This window comes from Austrofundulus limnaeus, unplaced genomic scaffold (genome assembly GCF_001266775.1).
Source record: "Austrofundulus limnaeus strain Quisiro unplaced genomic scaffold, Austrofundulus_limnaeus-1.0 Scaffold72, whole genome shotgun sequence".
Lineage (NCBI taxonomy): Eukaryota > Metazoa > Chordata > Actinopteri > Cyprinodontiformes > Rivulidae > Austrofundulus > Austrofundulus limnaeus.
The window spans coordinates 1,375,827-1,391,783 of NW_013952474.1; the positions used below are offsets into that span (position 1 = coordinate 1,375,827).

The following is a 15,957-nucleotide window of genomic DNA, read 5'->3' on the forward strand; positions in this document are numbered from 1 at the left end:
CTAATCCTAAACCAAAAGACCAATCTGGTGCTTTTAAGGACTACTAATCCTGACACGTTAAGTTATCCCTTCTAGGACATTGTACCATTATTTTTCTTTGGTCTAACACTGACTTAATCCCTAATTCTACAAAAATTAAGTTCTACCACACCAATCTCTGGTYGCCATAAGTACTACCAGTCCTGACAAAGTAGGTGATTAAACCAGAAAAGTCTGAAATTATTTTTAAAAATTAAGTATTTCTGTACTTGTACAGYATAACCCTGTTCTAAACTCCTGTACTTTACCCTTAAACCCTAATCCAAATGTGAGGTTCCACCATATCAGAACTGGGTTTAGTCCTCAKAAGGACTCCCGGTCCTGACAGGGGTGGTGRTTATACCAGAAAAAGGYTCTAAAACCAATACCATCAACCAAGTCTTTATAATCTTACTGGGACATTGTACTGACTTCCATTCACTTTCTTTGGTCTAACACTGACTAACCCTAATCTAAACACCTGTTCCTTATAGTCCTAAACAAACCCTCTAATCCAAATGTGAGACTCCACCATATTAGAACCAAGCTTTGATCACTAGAAAGACTCTTGGTCCTGACAAAGTAGGTGGTTATTCCAAAAAAAAATAAAGCTTGATACCAAGTATTTCCATACTTGTAATATTTCACTGACCTCCATTCAGGGTTTTTTGGTTTAAAATCAAGATTTAGATTTTCACTGGGTACAGTTAAGACAGTAGGAATTCTCAGTTGGAAAGACTGCACTGAAGTTAGTRTAACGCCTATTTAAGAAATGATATAGATGAGGAAAGATGTACAGTCTCCCCAACCAATCAAAATACACAGGTAATTGTTTTAACCAATGAGAATGCAGACCACCAGTGTGTGTCCCACCCACCTGTCCCTATTTGTTTACTAGCATAAGGAGGAGAGTTGCATWCTGTGACAAGAGAAGGAAGTTTGAAGAGGRAAGACAAACTTACMACAAACCCTGCTGTGGATAATTTCATCGTTTATCAACAGTTTTCTGAGCTGGAGAATAGCTGTAGTAAGAATACAGACAGGTTTTCTGCAGACTTGAAGAGCGGTGCACAGGGCTAAGTTGCTAGCCTCGTTAGCTCTCAATGTCGTAAATTTCCTGAAAATTCACCTCGTTCAGCTTCCAACAGTACGTTAAAACTCAAAACTGATTATTTATTTATAAGTTTCAAGTCACTGTAATGAAAGAGTAAAATCATGCCTGAGACAGAGCCACCACCTCACTGCTGACTGCAAACGCGTTGCCGTGAAATATGTGAGAACATATTTTCAATTGGTTTCCTTTTCACTGTATTGGTATTGATGAATTGTATTTATCTCAGCTGTTAATATCTGTGCATATGCAATACTTTGCTGATATAATTGAGTATGTTTTCATATTACCTTTGGAAAAATGTTCAATTCACAATTTACAAAGTGTTTTGATAATACACAGCAAAATGCWCAATTTGCACAAGTGAATCATCTTTGAAAAAAAATTTTTAAATTAAAATCCAATGTCAAAGATGAGGTCTATAAAACCTGAATTGCGGAATATAGCAAGAACATCTTAATTATTATTTGTGTCATTCTTTTCTGTCTGTTGATWGCTCAGTAGTTTTTATTTATTTATTTTATCTCGGTGCAAAATTGTTGACTTTTCTTCAATAGGTTTCAGGTCATCTGACCCAAGTGTCCTGTTTAAAGAGCTGATGAAGTTCTTGAGCCATTTTTAAAACTACTGTACATATTCTAACATTAACTTGTTCATATTATTTCCCCTTAAGTTTTTATTTATTTTAGTACTGTGATCATTTTTACTTCAATAAAATGCCACTTAATATTTTGCACTGAGACCTTTTTTATTCTTACATCATCACAAGCTGAGTAGTAGATGAAATATTAAAAATTAAAGTAAATTATTAGTCTTATACACAGGTATATTCTCACAAAGAATAACAAACACTAACACAAAATTAACTAAATTAAATCACAAATTGTCCTCAGAAAACTGCTGATTTTGGACTCGTGTTCAAACACCCTCTAAGCTTTGTTCCAAATGCCAGGAAAATGCATTAATGATGCTCTAAATTAAATTTCTCTAGGGGAAGACCCCCAGACCCCTATTGATGTATTGCTTGATCAGCCCCCTACCTTTTCAAAATGGCCTTCTACTCCTGAAACGTTTGAAGCCCCTGCCTAAYCTCCAAAAAATGAGATTCTACTGGATTAAAACCAATATTTGGAGCCCATAAGAACTACCAGCCCTGACAACGTAAGTGATCATAGCAAAAAATAAAAAGTATACCAAATATTTATATACTCATACAYGATAACCTTGGTCTAACCTTTACACTTTAGCCTTAACCAACCCCCCTTATCTTGAATGAGGTTCCACCATATTAGGACCAGACTTAGGTCCTCATAAGGACTCCAGGTTCTCACAAGGTAAGTGATTATACCAGGAAAGGCTCTGAAAATGGTAAAGTATTTCCACACTTACTGGAACATTTCAATTACCTCTATTAATTGTTTTGGTTCAACACTGACTAACTCTGAACCAAAGACTTAAACCCTAATCCTAACCCAAAAAGTGAGGTTCTGCTGGATTAAGACCAATTTCTGGTGCCCATAAGGACTACCAGTCCTGACAAAATAGGCAATTATACCACAAAAGTGAAAACAAAATCAAGTGTTTCTATACTTGTACAATAAAACCTTGATCCAAACTCAGACTTTAGACCTAATCCTAACCTTAAAAATAAGGTTCTACTGGATTAAGACCGATCTCTGGTGCACATATGGACGATCAGTCCTGACAAGATAGGTGATTACACCAACAAAGGCTATGATACACATAATAAGTGATTATAAGAGAAAAAATGTAAAAGATACCAAGTATTTCTATACGTACACAGTATAACCCCACTCTAAACTCCTGCATGTTATTGTTAGCCCTAAACTAAACCCCTAATCCAAAAGTGAGGTTCCACCATATTAGAACTGGGCTTTGGTCACCATAAGGACCCCTAGTCCTGGCATGTAAGTGAATATACCTGGAAAGGCTCTAAAATAAGCAGCATAAACAGAGTCTTTCTCTCCCTACTGGGATATTAAACAGACAGTGAACAGCTTTGTTACGTGGAGCAGGAGAAACCTACAGATCAACTAGTGATGGGTCTGAGGAGGACTGGGGCTTTGGTGGTTTGACTTTCAAGGGCTTCAGTGTGGATATGGTGAACGAGTAGGAGTTCTTGCGGAAAATAAATATGAACTGGCCCAAAAATGTGGAAATGGTCTGCAAGCAGAGCCAGAGCTGGCTCTGTTTTCCCCAATCCCCAACCAGAAGACTCTGTCGTATCAGGACCAGGTCCCCCACGAGGACCACTTGTAAAGAACGGGTATTTTACCAGAATCCTAGAAAAGGGGGCACGAAAACTCCCTGAACACACACTCGGGGCCTTCATCTGCACATTAGCATGGGGCCTAAACACCGCGAGGAGATGAATGAACATGAGGCCCAGAGCCGGGACTCTCCTTGTCTCCTGTCATCCGTCTCCATGGCGACAGCAGCAGGAGGACCAAACCTGGAACCTACCCGGGCCCAAATAAACAGATGGCCACCCAGCCCCTACCCCTCCCCTCCCTCCAGCCTACCTTGCACTGCTCCATGCACGTCCTCACCGAATATTCCCCCGGCTCGTATTTCCGCGTGAGGAGCTCGAAGTCGTCGTACTTCTCCTGGGCGTGCTGGTCGTAGCGCCGGTACGCCTCGACGCAGTCGCTGCACCGGGCGGCGGCGTCGCCCCGCGCCAGCGCATCGAGGCTGCAGTTCAGGTTGTCCGGACTCGTCGAGCCGCGGAACAGGTCCAGCAGGGAGTAGGAGTCACAAAAGGCCAGGTACAGGTCGCTCATGTTGCTCACGGCCCGCGCCGTGCCCTCCTCCCGGTCGGAGAGGCCCGAGCACAGGTCGTCCGCATCCACCAGGGCGAGGCAGTCTCCGGGCGAGCTGTCCCGCCGCTCCTGGTGGCAAGTTTCGAGGCGCCACAAATGTTTGGTGGAGTTTCCTAGAAAAACAGCGCGCGGGTTTCCTCCGAGGCTGCCGCGTGCCGACTGGGTCTGTGGGGAGCTGAGGTGGGAGGACGCGAACTTGTCCGGGGTTCGGGCCAGTTTGGCCTCGGCGCAGAACCACAGGTGATCAGAGAGGAGGACGGTCAGGAACAGGAGGGATGCCAAGGACAGTCGCCATCTCTGCGCCCTCTCGGAGTCGGTGAATGGCTTTTGGTGGTCGCGGGGGGGCTCTAGCCAGATTTGGAAGCCGTCGTCATCTTCTTGCTGCCAACACGTCCCAGCACCCCTGGTCATATTTTGGGAACCGGCCGACTCCACCGTGGGGGCTCCTCTGCCGCAACAGTCATGGACGTCGGGAGCCGAGTGCGTTTTCCTCCCCCCGAGAAGAGTCGAGCAGTGGGTTGTCCCGGCTGGCCGTCGCGATCAGCGGTAATTCCCATCAAACTGAGCGTGGGCCGGCTGGGAAATCAGATCACCGCGGGCCGCATCCTCCATGGCTGAGCGGTGAAGCCGCTGCCGTCCTCCCCGTACGCCMCGAGCCGCCTGCCGCGCGGCGCCGCTCCCGCTCAGCTTCCCGCTCCTCTGCGTCGGCTCGAGTCCGTTTTTAGAAACACTCACCGACGCGCTTACGTTTTACCCGGCCTCGGTCGCGCGCGGACAAGGGCGCTACCGTCTTCCAACATGGCGAAGGAGTCCGCCTTTTGTGTTGGCGGTTGGGCCCGCAGCCTGTTACAGACGGATTTCTCTTTTTTTAAAAGCCCTCGCCGTCTTCGTCTCCTGACGGTGGTCAAGTTGCCGCCATGTTCGCCCAGAGACGGTGTGTGTGTTAGCGGCAGGAGCTTCCGTTAAGCCCGCGGTGACGAACAGCGGCATTTCCTGGTAAACTTTTCAAAATAAGACAACCAAAGCCTTTAGGGGTTAGTTTTAATAGTGACCTGTGCAGGTAAAATGAGTCACAATGAGGATGTTTTCAATATTAAATTATTGGGCAGACTATGCTCAAACAGATGTAAAACTAAAATTAGCAAAACATTAACTAAAACTAACAAAATGTAAATAAAAATGTTAACAACATGCTAAAACTAGCAAAATGATGGCTAAAATGTGGCTAAAATTCTAAAAGGAGCAGAATGATTGATAAAAGTAGCTAAATGGATGCTAAAATAAAAACAGAATGGGCACTAGATGCTAAACATGGAACGTTAACTAAATGAAGCAAAATGCTGCAAAAATCTAAAAGGTGCTTTATGATGGTAGATAAAAGTGACAAAATATATGCTATAAGTGAAGAAAGACCGTCCATCATTAAAMAGAGGTGGAGGCCTCCGTTTTCAGTTGTCCCCCTCCTACAGTGCTGCTATTGCCAGTATCACTCCACCCCCTGTTAACAATAAGTGTTAATTAGGTGTCAAMGATAGCCAKGTGATGTGAGTATCAGTCACATGGAGGCAGGGCTTAAAAGCCTGAATTTTGCCTGAAACTCTCAGACTGAAGAAGTCTCTTGGAGGAGAGACGAAACGTTTCATTAGAGAAGAACCCGTCCAGAAGACCTACACAATTTTTTCTTTTTGATTTTTTACCTGGATTACTGAGATGCATCAGGACATATGCTATAAGAAGTAAGGCTTAGTTACAACCTAAAAGTAACAATCATAGTTAACAGGCTCGAAATGGAAGCTAAAATTAGAAAACCAGTTGTCAAAAGGAGCAGAAATTTAACTAAATGTAGACACAGTTATAAAAGTAGCAGAATTGTTGCCAATAGGAGCAAAATAAACCATTAGTTAAAATAAAAACAAGAAATGAATTGTGATTTAAGCTAAAAGAAGCAGAATAGTAGCTAACTATAGCTAAATTCTTGAAAGTAGCAAAATGTTTGCTAAAAGAAGCTGAATGTGRCTGAAATAAAAACAGAAGCTAAAAGCTGAATGGTAGCTAAATGCAGCAAAATGCAGCTAAAATCTAAAACGTGTTGAATTGAAACTCTAAGCTACAAGTAGCAGAATTGTAGCTAACTGTAGCTAAATGAAAACTAAAATTAGCAAACAGTAACTAAAAGTAGTAAAATGTAGCTTTTATGAGTTATAAAAACAAGACAGAATGGAGAGTGTATAGGTTAAAAACAGAAAAGTTATTGCAGGAAAAAAAATTGTAAAATTTTGTAAAAGGAGCAGAATGGTAACTAAATGTAGTTAAATTTTAAAAACTGCTGAATGGTAGTTAAACTTTGTAAAATGGATGCTATAATGTATTTTTCAAAGTTGGGCTGTGGCGACCGCCACAGGGCGCTGAGGGGCCTCAGAAAGCTGGGGGGAAGATAGGGGACAAAAGCTAAAGTTTTATCTAATCAATGTTTTCAAATCAGTCATGTATGGAAGCCCATTTCCGCCACCCTGATAAAAAAATAAATAAAACTTTTATCTCATAATTATGAGATAGCTAAGTCATAATTATGAGATACAAGTTTTATTTTTTTATCAGGGTGGCGGAAATGGGCTTCCATAGGAATGAATTTGTTTTTCAATCACTATTTAAAAATATAATTTATACATAATAATTGCATTTATAAAAATATATTTAAATGTTTGTGGTTTGTTCATTTTGTTCTCATCACCAAAAGTTTCTTGAAATGTTTTTTTTTAATAAAATTCTTACGTTAAACAAATTTAATATTTATTCAATAGTGATTAAAAGTGAGAAAAAACATTCTAAAGGTTGATGTTTCTTCACATATTTTCTAGTATTGTTTGTAGGTTTGCAAGGGGGTGGGGGGTGGGGGGTCTTGGGGCAGAAGTTAATGCTGTTTGGGGGGCCTTGGMATGGAAACATCTAGAAACCCCTGCTAGAAGCAGCAACACTCAGCTAAAATCTAAAAGGAGGAAAATAGTAATTCAAAACTAAAAAAAGCAGAACTATAGCTAAAAGTAGCAAAGTTGAAGCTCTAATGAGCAAAACATATTTATTCAATAAGGAGCTAAATAGATGTTAAAAGCTAAATGTAGCTAAAAACTAAAAAAGAGTGGAATGGTAGCTAAAAGCCAAAAAATGGGAATATAAAAAGAAACACAACTTAAAACATTAAAACAGCAGCTGAATAGACACTTAAGATAATTTAGGCCCACGCTCAGGCTAATTCAGGAAAAAAGTCTTCAAAGTATTTTAAAGGATTGTTTATGAAGACATACATAAAACTTGGAAATGTGAAATAAGAATATGTTATTTTAGGTATGGCATACACTTAAAAGCAAATAATTAAGTYATTCGGAGTACAAAATACTATTGTTCAGAGTAGAAAATACTACTGTACCGGGCGGGGGTGCTTCCAACAGGGGGGGAATGATCACTCCTATGAATTTGTTGAAAAATTAATTTCTGGAAACAGTTTAAAAAGATCCAGTTGTTCTTCTCTGTCGAGTCAAAATATCTGCTCTGAGCTACACTTTATAAAATACGATTTTAATCCAGCAGACACCCTATTCTGCTTGTTGTAGCCATACACAATAAACTCATTGGTTGTAGCTTTGTTTTATTTTGAAGGTCATACCTCTCAACTTCCGGTGTTTCTCTCCACGATTTTCTTCAACCTGACGAAGCTTGGTTGGACTCTGACGTTATGCACGCCGCAGTCACCGCTTCCAGTCTTTCAAGGGCGCATCAAGTCAGACAGACTGAGCAGAAACATCGGCACAGAGCGGGGGGGGGGATGAGGATTTCACAATAAAACTCAGAGTTTCCGGTTTTTAAAAAAATAAAACGTTTATCTGCAGGTTTTTAAACGAAGAAAAAGGAGATAATGCCTGATATAAAAACAAGCTAATGGGAAACACAGCTACAACATAAACACATTGAACTTGTTTAGACAACTATTTATTTTATTCTACCAACAGGTTGTTTATTGTTGCAGTCTTGAATCAAGTTTTGGGCTGGCTCCATTTTTAATAATCTGCTTTCAAATTATTTCCATTTTTATTTCTACTAAAACATTAAGTTTACCACTCCTAAAATTAGCAAAGCAATATCTAAAATAAGCAAAATATTAAAATCCAAAAGGAGTAGAAAGCTAAATGTAGCAGAAAGATAGCTAAAAACTAAGAGGTGCAAAATGGTATAGTTCAAATTAGAAGAATGGAAGCTAAAAGTAAAAAACAATATTATCTACAAATGTTATAAAAATGTAGCTAAACGTATGTTAAAAATAGCAAAACAGTTGCTAAAGGCTTAGCTAAAATAGCTAAATGCTGACTAATCTAGTGTTACACACTCAAACTTTAATTCTCATAACTGAGGTCATTAAATGAGCTGTCTACAACATGTAAGATTCATACACATTGCACAGAACACCACAAAACTCTTTACTGTGGGAAAAAAAAACTTTGTCTCGTGTTTTTTCATCCCAACATGCTGAAAGCTGAATGTGGACAATGTTTCACCCGTGTTTTTCTGTTATAAAATATCTCATGACCCTCTGGATGAACTGGACACCCATTGGACATGAACTGGGCATCAATCAGACATATACTGGATGTATGTCTCTAACTTGAATCTCGTTTGTTCTTCCAGAGACGGCGGCTAATGGCAGCTGCAGACCAGACGTGGGTCAGCTTCCTCAGAAACCCAGTGTGAACGCCACCGKTTGTCCGGAGGCAGCTGTCAAACTATTAGTCGGTGAACATCCGGAGCGCTGGTTCTCCAGCAGCTACCGCTGKCCTGATTGAAACATCAACATTAGGGGCGATGGTCTTTCTTCAGTGTCGGCTTTCAGCCAGCCAGACCTTTGAGACCGATGATGGGCTCCGTTGAGTCCTTTCAGGGGGGCCAACAGTTCAGTCTGTCAGGACTCCGCACTCACAACACTACAGGCAGGAATAAGCACCGGTTGAGTCCCCCCTAATTAAAGCCTGTCACTCAAACGCACACTCTGCATCACCTAGAAATAGTCCAGAGTGGGCGATGGGTTACATAGTGCCTACGAGGCCACGTGACATTTTAAAAATACACTTTCTTTTCAGACTCCTTCAGAGTTTCAGGCCTTTGAAGAAATGCACATTGCCCGCCGCCTTTCATGTCAGAGTTTTAACCTAAAATCATTTCCTTTGGTCAAACCTTCATGTTATCAGTTAGATCTCAAAGTATGTTTAGGGGCGACTCAGACTCAGTTCCTCTAGTGATTACTGTCTGTTAGTTTTTGTAAAATCCACTGTTTGTGAGATATTTTTGCCTTCATTGGCAGACCATGCCAAAGTGTTTGAACACCTTTACTAAAACCTGCCTGAGTAATAAGAATGTCTGAGTGGTAGAATTTATTCAGTTAACCAAAGGAAGTAAAGAAAGAAGCAGAAACACTGATGGGGTCTTCAGGCAGCGTTTTTGCTCAACAATAAGCAGAGTGCCACAGGCAGGTCTCACTGCACCCTTGAGACAAAAGTGATGAAGGCTCAGGACATAAAACTCAGTCCCAAGATGCAATGGTGGCATTTCTGAGGACAGGAAGACATGGACGTGTCTTCAGAGGAAGGCCTCCAGCTTCTCTGCCCCATGGAGTCACAAGACCCCTTCCTGAGCAGCGAGGGAGTTTAAAGCAAACATCTTTAAATTAGTGTCATCTGACTAAAGATGAAACAAACATGTTTCTTTAAATTACAGAGGTGAAGGTAGTGGTCATCCTCAACCCCAAACATCAACGTTCCTCATGTGGTGGCCATCTGGAATTCAAATTAGTGATGCAAGACCTTTCATTTGGTAGAGTTAGCATCAGTGGTTTTGTTTTGGCAAAAGTCAGTTAGCTGTGGCATCCATCCATCCATCCATCATCCATCCATCCATCCATCCATCCATCCTCAAACTCAGCTACCCATCCATCCGTCTATCATCCATCCAATGACCATTCATCCATCTATCCATGCCTCCCCCCTCATGTACATGGGCACCACTGACCAGGAAAGAAAGAAGTTGATGAAAATAATGGATGGATGTTCTTTCAAATAGTTATCAGTAGATTTTTTTTATTTATTACTCAATTATTTTATTCATAAAAACTTAATAATATAAATACAGTTAAATAGAAAAGTAAGTGAATGAAAAGGGTGCAGAGTGAATAAAATAATCATATTCAGTCTTGTATAAAGTACCACAAAGTTATACTGTATTAAAAGTACAAGTATCTTACCAAAAAATTACTTTGGTAAAAGTTAAGTCTCCTTTAGGAATATTACTTGTGTAAAAGTCTTAAAATATCTGATATTTGTTGTATTTAAGTATTAAAAGTATTGATTTAAAATGAGCAGTTAGATTTTCTGTAAGGACATTTATTAGGAGGTGACCTCCTCAAAAACTGCAGAAATGACCGTATCGTATTAAACTAATTAATGGATGTTAGATTTAAGATGCACTAGTCCAGCTGTTTCAGTTTATATATATATATATCAAGGCTGCACAAACCTTTTCCACAAAATGAAAATCTATCTGAGGGCTGCAGCCAAATGTAATAATATAATTCATGAAATACAAATACTTCTTAAATACAGTCCTTTTRTTTTAATGATTATGTCCTGCTTAAGTGTGACATGATTTGTTTGTTTACAAACTAATACGGTATCAGAGTTTTATATATTTATACTTCTCATTCAACCACAATTAAATTCACTCTAAGAGGCACAATTTATGGATAGTATTTATTTTTACAATAACAAGCTGGAGTGAAAACAAGCAAAAATGAAATAAAAGTAACGACTTTCTACTTCTTGTCTTTTTTAAAAATGTTAAGGAGTAAAAAGTACAGATAACTGTGTTAAAATGTAAAAAGTAGAAGTAAAACGTAGGTTGAAAATAAACTACTCAAGTACAGATACCCAAAAATTCTACTTAAGTACAGTAAAGAAGTATTTGTACTTAGTTACTTTACCACTCTGATCATATTTGTGCCCATTTTCCCCAAAAATAACCTCAACAAACTCAAGCTTCAACAATCCAGTCATCAGTCTAAGTATGGAGGAAGAGGAAAAGTCCATGTAAGGATCAAGCTAGCTGCTCTCTGTGTTTACCGGAGATTCAATGAGATGAAGCTGAATGAGAAAACAATTCTTATTCATTCGAGACAACTAAAACTGTAAACCAGAAACTTTATTAATTACAATTAAACCCATAGAAATACTGACTAAAACCCAGAATATTTACATTTTTTTAAATTTATACCTTTATTCATAAATTTACAGAGAAAAGATTTTTTCCTTGTGTCATTGAAACCTTGTGCTCGTCACAACAAAAACATCAAAGCAAATAGTGGGTGTCATCCAGCAGATAGCCAGCTTCGATGGAATCTGTCACCCAGGAGTCTCTAACWATCTTAAACTTCCTCCTGAAACGGCGGCGCTGAGTTCTCAGGGCCAGGAGTCTGGTCTCCTCCTCAACGATCACGTGTGAAACTCCTTCCTCCAACTTCCGCACCACCGTCCCTCCGTGGTAGCGAACCTCCAGCGCGCGGACATCCAGACAGGAAGCCGGCGCGGCGCTTTCTGGATCCCCGATGTCAGCGAACACGTCCGGGTACACGGTGCAGGGCCTGAACATGCTGGTGGGAAGGTCGTCCCACCCGTAGCGCTCCTCCACCTGCGCCGCGCTCACCGCCGTCCCCTCCGTGCTGCCGATGCGGCCGAACACCTCGCGCAGCTGATGCTCGTCCGTGTCGACGAAGTAGCTGTCGCCGTAGGCGTCGTACTCCCTGGCGAAGTGCTCCTTGGTTGACGGCGACATGTGGATCATGTGGCGCGGCTGCCACGGCACCACCGCCTTCTGGTCCAGGCACTCCAGCAGCCAGGAGGCCCAGACCACGTCGTGCTGGTTCGACGAGATCAAGTTCTTCACGCGCGTGTTCTCTACGCCGGCGATCACGCAGTAAGTGTCCCGTCCTGGGTTCTGAACCACGATACCTCCACACCTGAGGTGAAATTTAATAAAATACACAAATCCCCTGTTTGTTATTGACAACTTTGATAAAACACAGGACAAATAAAATATTTAAAATGTTCTGAGGTTTGTGGTTTTTCTCAGAATTTTTAGATAAAACTTCAGTGTGAGATTAAATTCTTAAAGGGATCCCTGATTAGTTGTAACATTAGACTTTATTTGATAAACATTTATTTTAACTGTAAAATAAGGACAATAGAAATACTGTAGGATGTTTAGTTTTGTAATTTTTTAAAAATGTATTTTAACCATGGATGGAGCCATTTTATTTACACGCAAAGCATTCTGGGTAAATGATGACGTGGATAGGTCATCGGTGCGAGGCTGCTAGCGAGCTATATCCACCCTGAAGGTTAATCTTGGACAATATCTGATGATCGACTCTTTTAAATGAAACCAGAGAGCGTTGACAGAGAGGAGAAGGTAGAAATGACTCAGCCTGGAACTGAAAATATAGATGGAGGACAACAGAGCTGCTTCATGGAAGAAGAACCTCAGCTTAGCCTGTTATCCTTTGCGCTAGCACTGATGCTATATTGCCTTAAATGTATTAGCTCAGTGCTAGTGCGACAAACAAGCTAAACTGAGGTCCTCCATCCATATTTTCAGTTACAGGCTGAGTCATTTCTACCTTCTCCTCTCTGTCAACGCTCTCTGGTTTCATTTAAAAGAGTCGATCATCAGATATTGTCCAAGATTAACCTTCAGGGAGGATATAGCTCGCTCACACCGATGACCTATGCACGTTATCATTTACCCAGAATGCTTTGTGTGTAAATAAAATGGCTCCGTCCGTGTTAAAATATATTTTTTAAAATTTTAAAAACTAAACAGACTACAGTATTTTTACAATCTTTATTTTACAGTTAAAATATTTGTTTATTAAATAAAGTTTAATGTTACAACTAATCATGGATCCCTTTAAAGGGCCAATATTATGTGTTTCTCAGGCGTACATTTAAATTCTTTACCATAATAAAGTAACTATGTCAGCTTCAATTGTTATTAAAATGTTGTTTATGTGTTTAAATAGAAAAATATGCTCTTCATATCTGTTTCTAAACGCCTTGAAATTGGCCTCTGTCTCTTTAAGAACCTCCTTCCTCTTCTGTCCCGCCCATTTCTGTGATGAAGAAGCTCAGCTTGGAGACACAGTTCAGAGGAGGAGCTGATCCCAAAAGGTGGTTCTAGTCCCAACCTGTCATTTCTGCTCTCCCTTCCCTGGCTGCCTCAGGACACTACAGGATTTCTCAAACATGCATGAATGAGTCAGAGTAAGACTCTGGGCATGTTTTTGATGAGAGGATGAATTTATAACGTGATATAATACTCAAAAAAGTTGATTTTACATGATATAGCCCCTTTAAACCTTAATATGACTTTTCACATTTTTCTTTTTACCTGGCCACGCCCTTTTCCAGCTCAGCCTTTGGATGCTCTTCAGTGCCRTTCAGGATGCAGAACTCCACGTCCTCAAACATATCGGTCTCCTTGGAGACACCGGACAGGTCCTGGGGCTTGAAGTGGTCGACGACGCCGATCACCTTCTTGGGTTTGGCCGGCAGCTTCCTCTTCTTTTTCTGCGGTTCGTTGCCGTCCAAGGTGAGGTGCCGCGAGGCCAGTTTCCCGGAGGCTTTGCTGCGGAGCTGCTCCAGCTCCGCCAGAGTGGTGCACTGGTACCAGTCCTTGTCGTCGCGGATCTTCTCAATTCGGGGGAAGCGCAGCGTGCAGTTGGTCTTGTACATGTCGCTTCCAACGATCTCTGCCGCTTTGACCTGGATGATGACCGAGTTGCAAGGCTCGATGTAGACCTCTGGTTTCTCCGTCCCGCACAGGATGGACGGTGGCGGGTCATTTTTCCGGTACACCTTCCAGTGCTTGGTGAGTTTCAAGCTGAGGTCGTACAGCTCTTTCATGGTGTATCCTGAGCCGACGCGGCAGAAGGAGTGGAACACTGATGGCTTCTCGCCAGGCTTTGCAGCTTCGGCTACCGCACATAAGAAATGGGACATCATACCTCCTCGACTCCCTTTCCCTAAGTAGCCGCCAACAATCAGCAGGTCAAGTTCATCCATCAAGCCGTCCATGTATTCTGGCTTTATCTTCAGCCAGCCCTCCCCTCGTTTATCTGGTTTGTAAATGGACAAAGGATCTTTCACCATGATCCCCTCCTCTCTGTTGTCTATGGCATCGTTAAGCGCATTGACCACCTGTTGTGTGGTTCTGACCTCCGTCTTTGGGACCAAATGTATCCGTCCCTTCACTGGTGTGAAGACGGTCTGAAGAGTCTCGTGTCGCTTTTTCAGGGTCTCTTTTCCAAACTTTTGGTTATTCACCAACAAGACGTCAAACACGCAGAAACACGTCTGCAGCTCCGAGTCGTCCATCAGCCTCTTGATGTCAAATTTGCTTCCTTTCTGCATGAACGTCTCCGCTGTCGGGTTGTACGCCATCATCTCGCCGTCTAGGATGCAGCTCACCACGTGGCTTTTGAAGACATTGTGAATATAGGGAGTCAGCGAACCCTCGAGGGGTGAGCCTCCGAACTGCTGCGTGTATTCAAAAGCGTTTCGGCTGAAGTACTTGTACACGTCTCCATCTTTGTGCAGCTGTATCCGCTCCCCGTCCAGCTTCGTCTCGATGTAGAAGGGGTTGTTGCCCATCTGCTTCTCCACGTTGCGGATGTTGGCCACCGCCGCCAGCATTGGCTTGAACGCAGAGAAGAGCTCGATGGAGACTTCACTCAGCGACACGGAGGGGTTGTGGAGCTGCTGGCAGACCTTGTTCAGGTCCGTGTTGACGTTATAGAGTTCCGCGGCGTCTGGGTGGAAGACTTGGAGCACGGTTTCCTTGCTGATGCCAAGCTTCATGTCCTTCAGAATCATTCTGATGAGCCACTTCTGYTCAAGAGCGGAGCTCTGAGTGATGAGGTGCAGCAGGCTCTTTTTCACCTGGTCCTTCTGCTTGCTAGCGTTGTTGATCGCCACCGAGTCCAGAAAGTCATTGACTTCTTTGATGCTGAGATTCCCTTGGCTTGTGCACCGCTTCTTTAGCACAAAGTACGCCATGCTGGCAAAGTCTCCAGCCTCTCCTTGGGACGTGGTCGGAGCACGGTAGTTCAGCAGTTTATTGGCCTCGGAACCATTCTTCGGAAGGCCTAAAACATCTATGTAGAGCTTCGCAAGCATGCTTTCTTTAATGCCGTACGCCATTCGCTCCCGCTCAAACGGGGGGACAATGAGACGCATGGCGGGATAGAAGGAGTCTGTAGTTTTGKGATTGTTTTCATGGAGGGCAGAATGAAATTTACGCCAAGACTCGAGGAACTCCCCAAGAATCTTGGACTTTTCTGGACGCAGTTTAGACCTCTGGATTTTCTCCAAAGTTGTRCACAAGTGCAAGAAAGGAACCTGAGCAGCAACGGTTGGCTCCCCTGCAGCATCACTTGTAGAAGTTCCCTCCATGATTTAATCTGAAATAAACACACAAAGACAAAAATTACTTGTAACTCCTCCCTTTATGTTAGATTATGGAAAAATGTCCATTTAAAACATTACCTCAAGCAGACATTGACCATAGAAATAGAGTAAAACTCATTTTATTCAACTAATTTAACTTCAGTTTTTCTTTTCTACTCAAAAAGATTTTGGTTGAAGTAACTAAAACTGCAAATTTATCAACTTTCTACAGAGATGAACAGAAATTAATTGGAATAAACCCGGAATTTAAAATATTATAAGCTGGCTGTTTGAAGTGATTTAAAACTGTAGAATAGAGGTTAAATGTTAACATAGGACATATATTTAATATTTTTTGATACCCATTAAAATTTTATAATTTCTAAAGTATTTGAAAACCTGTTTCTGTGATGAATGCATATTTTTAGAAGAACAAAAAACCAAAACAAAT

The 15,957-nt window shown here is 41.6% G+C and overlaps 2 protein-coding genes and 1 long non-coding RNA gene across 4 annotated transcripts in view; 1 reads left to right on the forward strand and 2 right to left on the reverse strand.

The window, feature by feature from the left end:
- Positions 1-4,885, reverse strand: part of LOC106519155 (transmembrane protein FAM155A) — a 44,057-nt gene extending 39,172 nt beyond the window's left edge. Inside the window, exon 1 of the mRNA XM_014010702.1 lies at positions 3,673-4,885. Coding sequence (XP_013866156.1) covers positions 3,673-4,380 — 708 coding nt within the window. The 5' untranslated portion in view covers positions 4,381-4,885. The remainder of the gene's footprint in view (positions 1-3,672) is intronic.
- Positions 4,886-4,895: 10 nt separating this feature from the next.
- Positions 4,896-9,366, forward strand: LOC106519156 (uncharacterized). The gene is made up of 2 exons (XR_001310409.1): positions 4,896-4,965; positions 8,647-9,366. It is a non-coding gene; the product is annotated as an uncharacterized LOC106519156 (long non-coding RNA).
- Positions 9,367-11,184: 1,818 nt separating this feature from the next.
- The window catches only part of lig4 (ligase IV, DNA, ATP-dependent), a 6,429-nt gene continuing 1,656 nt past the window's right edge, over positions 11,185-15,957 (reverse strand). For both annotated transcript variants that reach the window (XM_014010703.1, XM_014010704.1), the window contains exons 2-3: positions 13,450-15,520; positions 11,185-12,019 (exon numbers count right to left, since the gene is read on the reverse strand). In XM_014010703.1, coding sequence (XP_013866157.1) covers positions 11,353-12,019; positions 13,450-15,512 — 2,730 coding nt within the window. In that variant the 5' untranslated portion in view covers positions 15,513-15,520 and the 3' untranslated portion in view covers positions 11,185-11,352. The remainder of the gene's footprint in view (positions 12,020-13,449; positions 15,521-15,957) is intronic.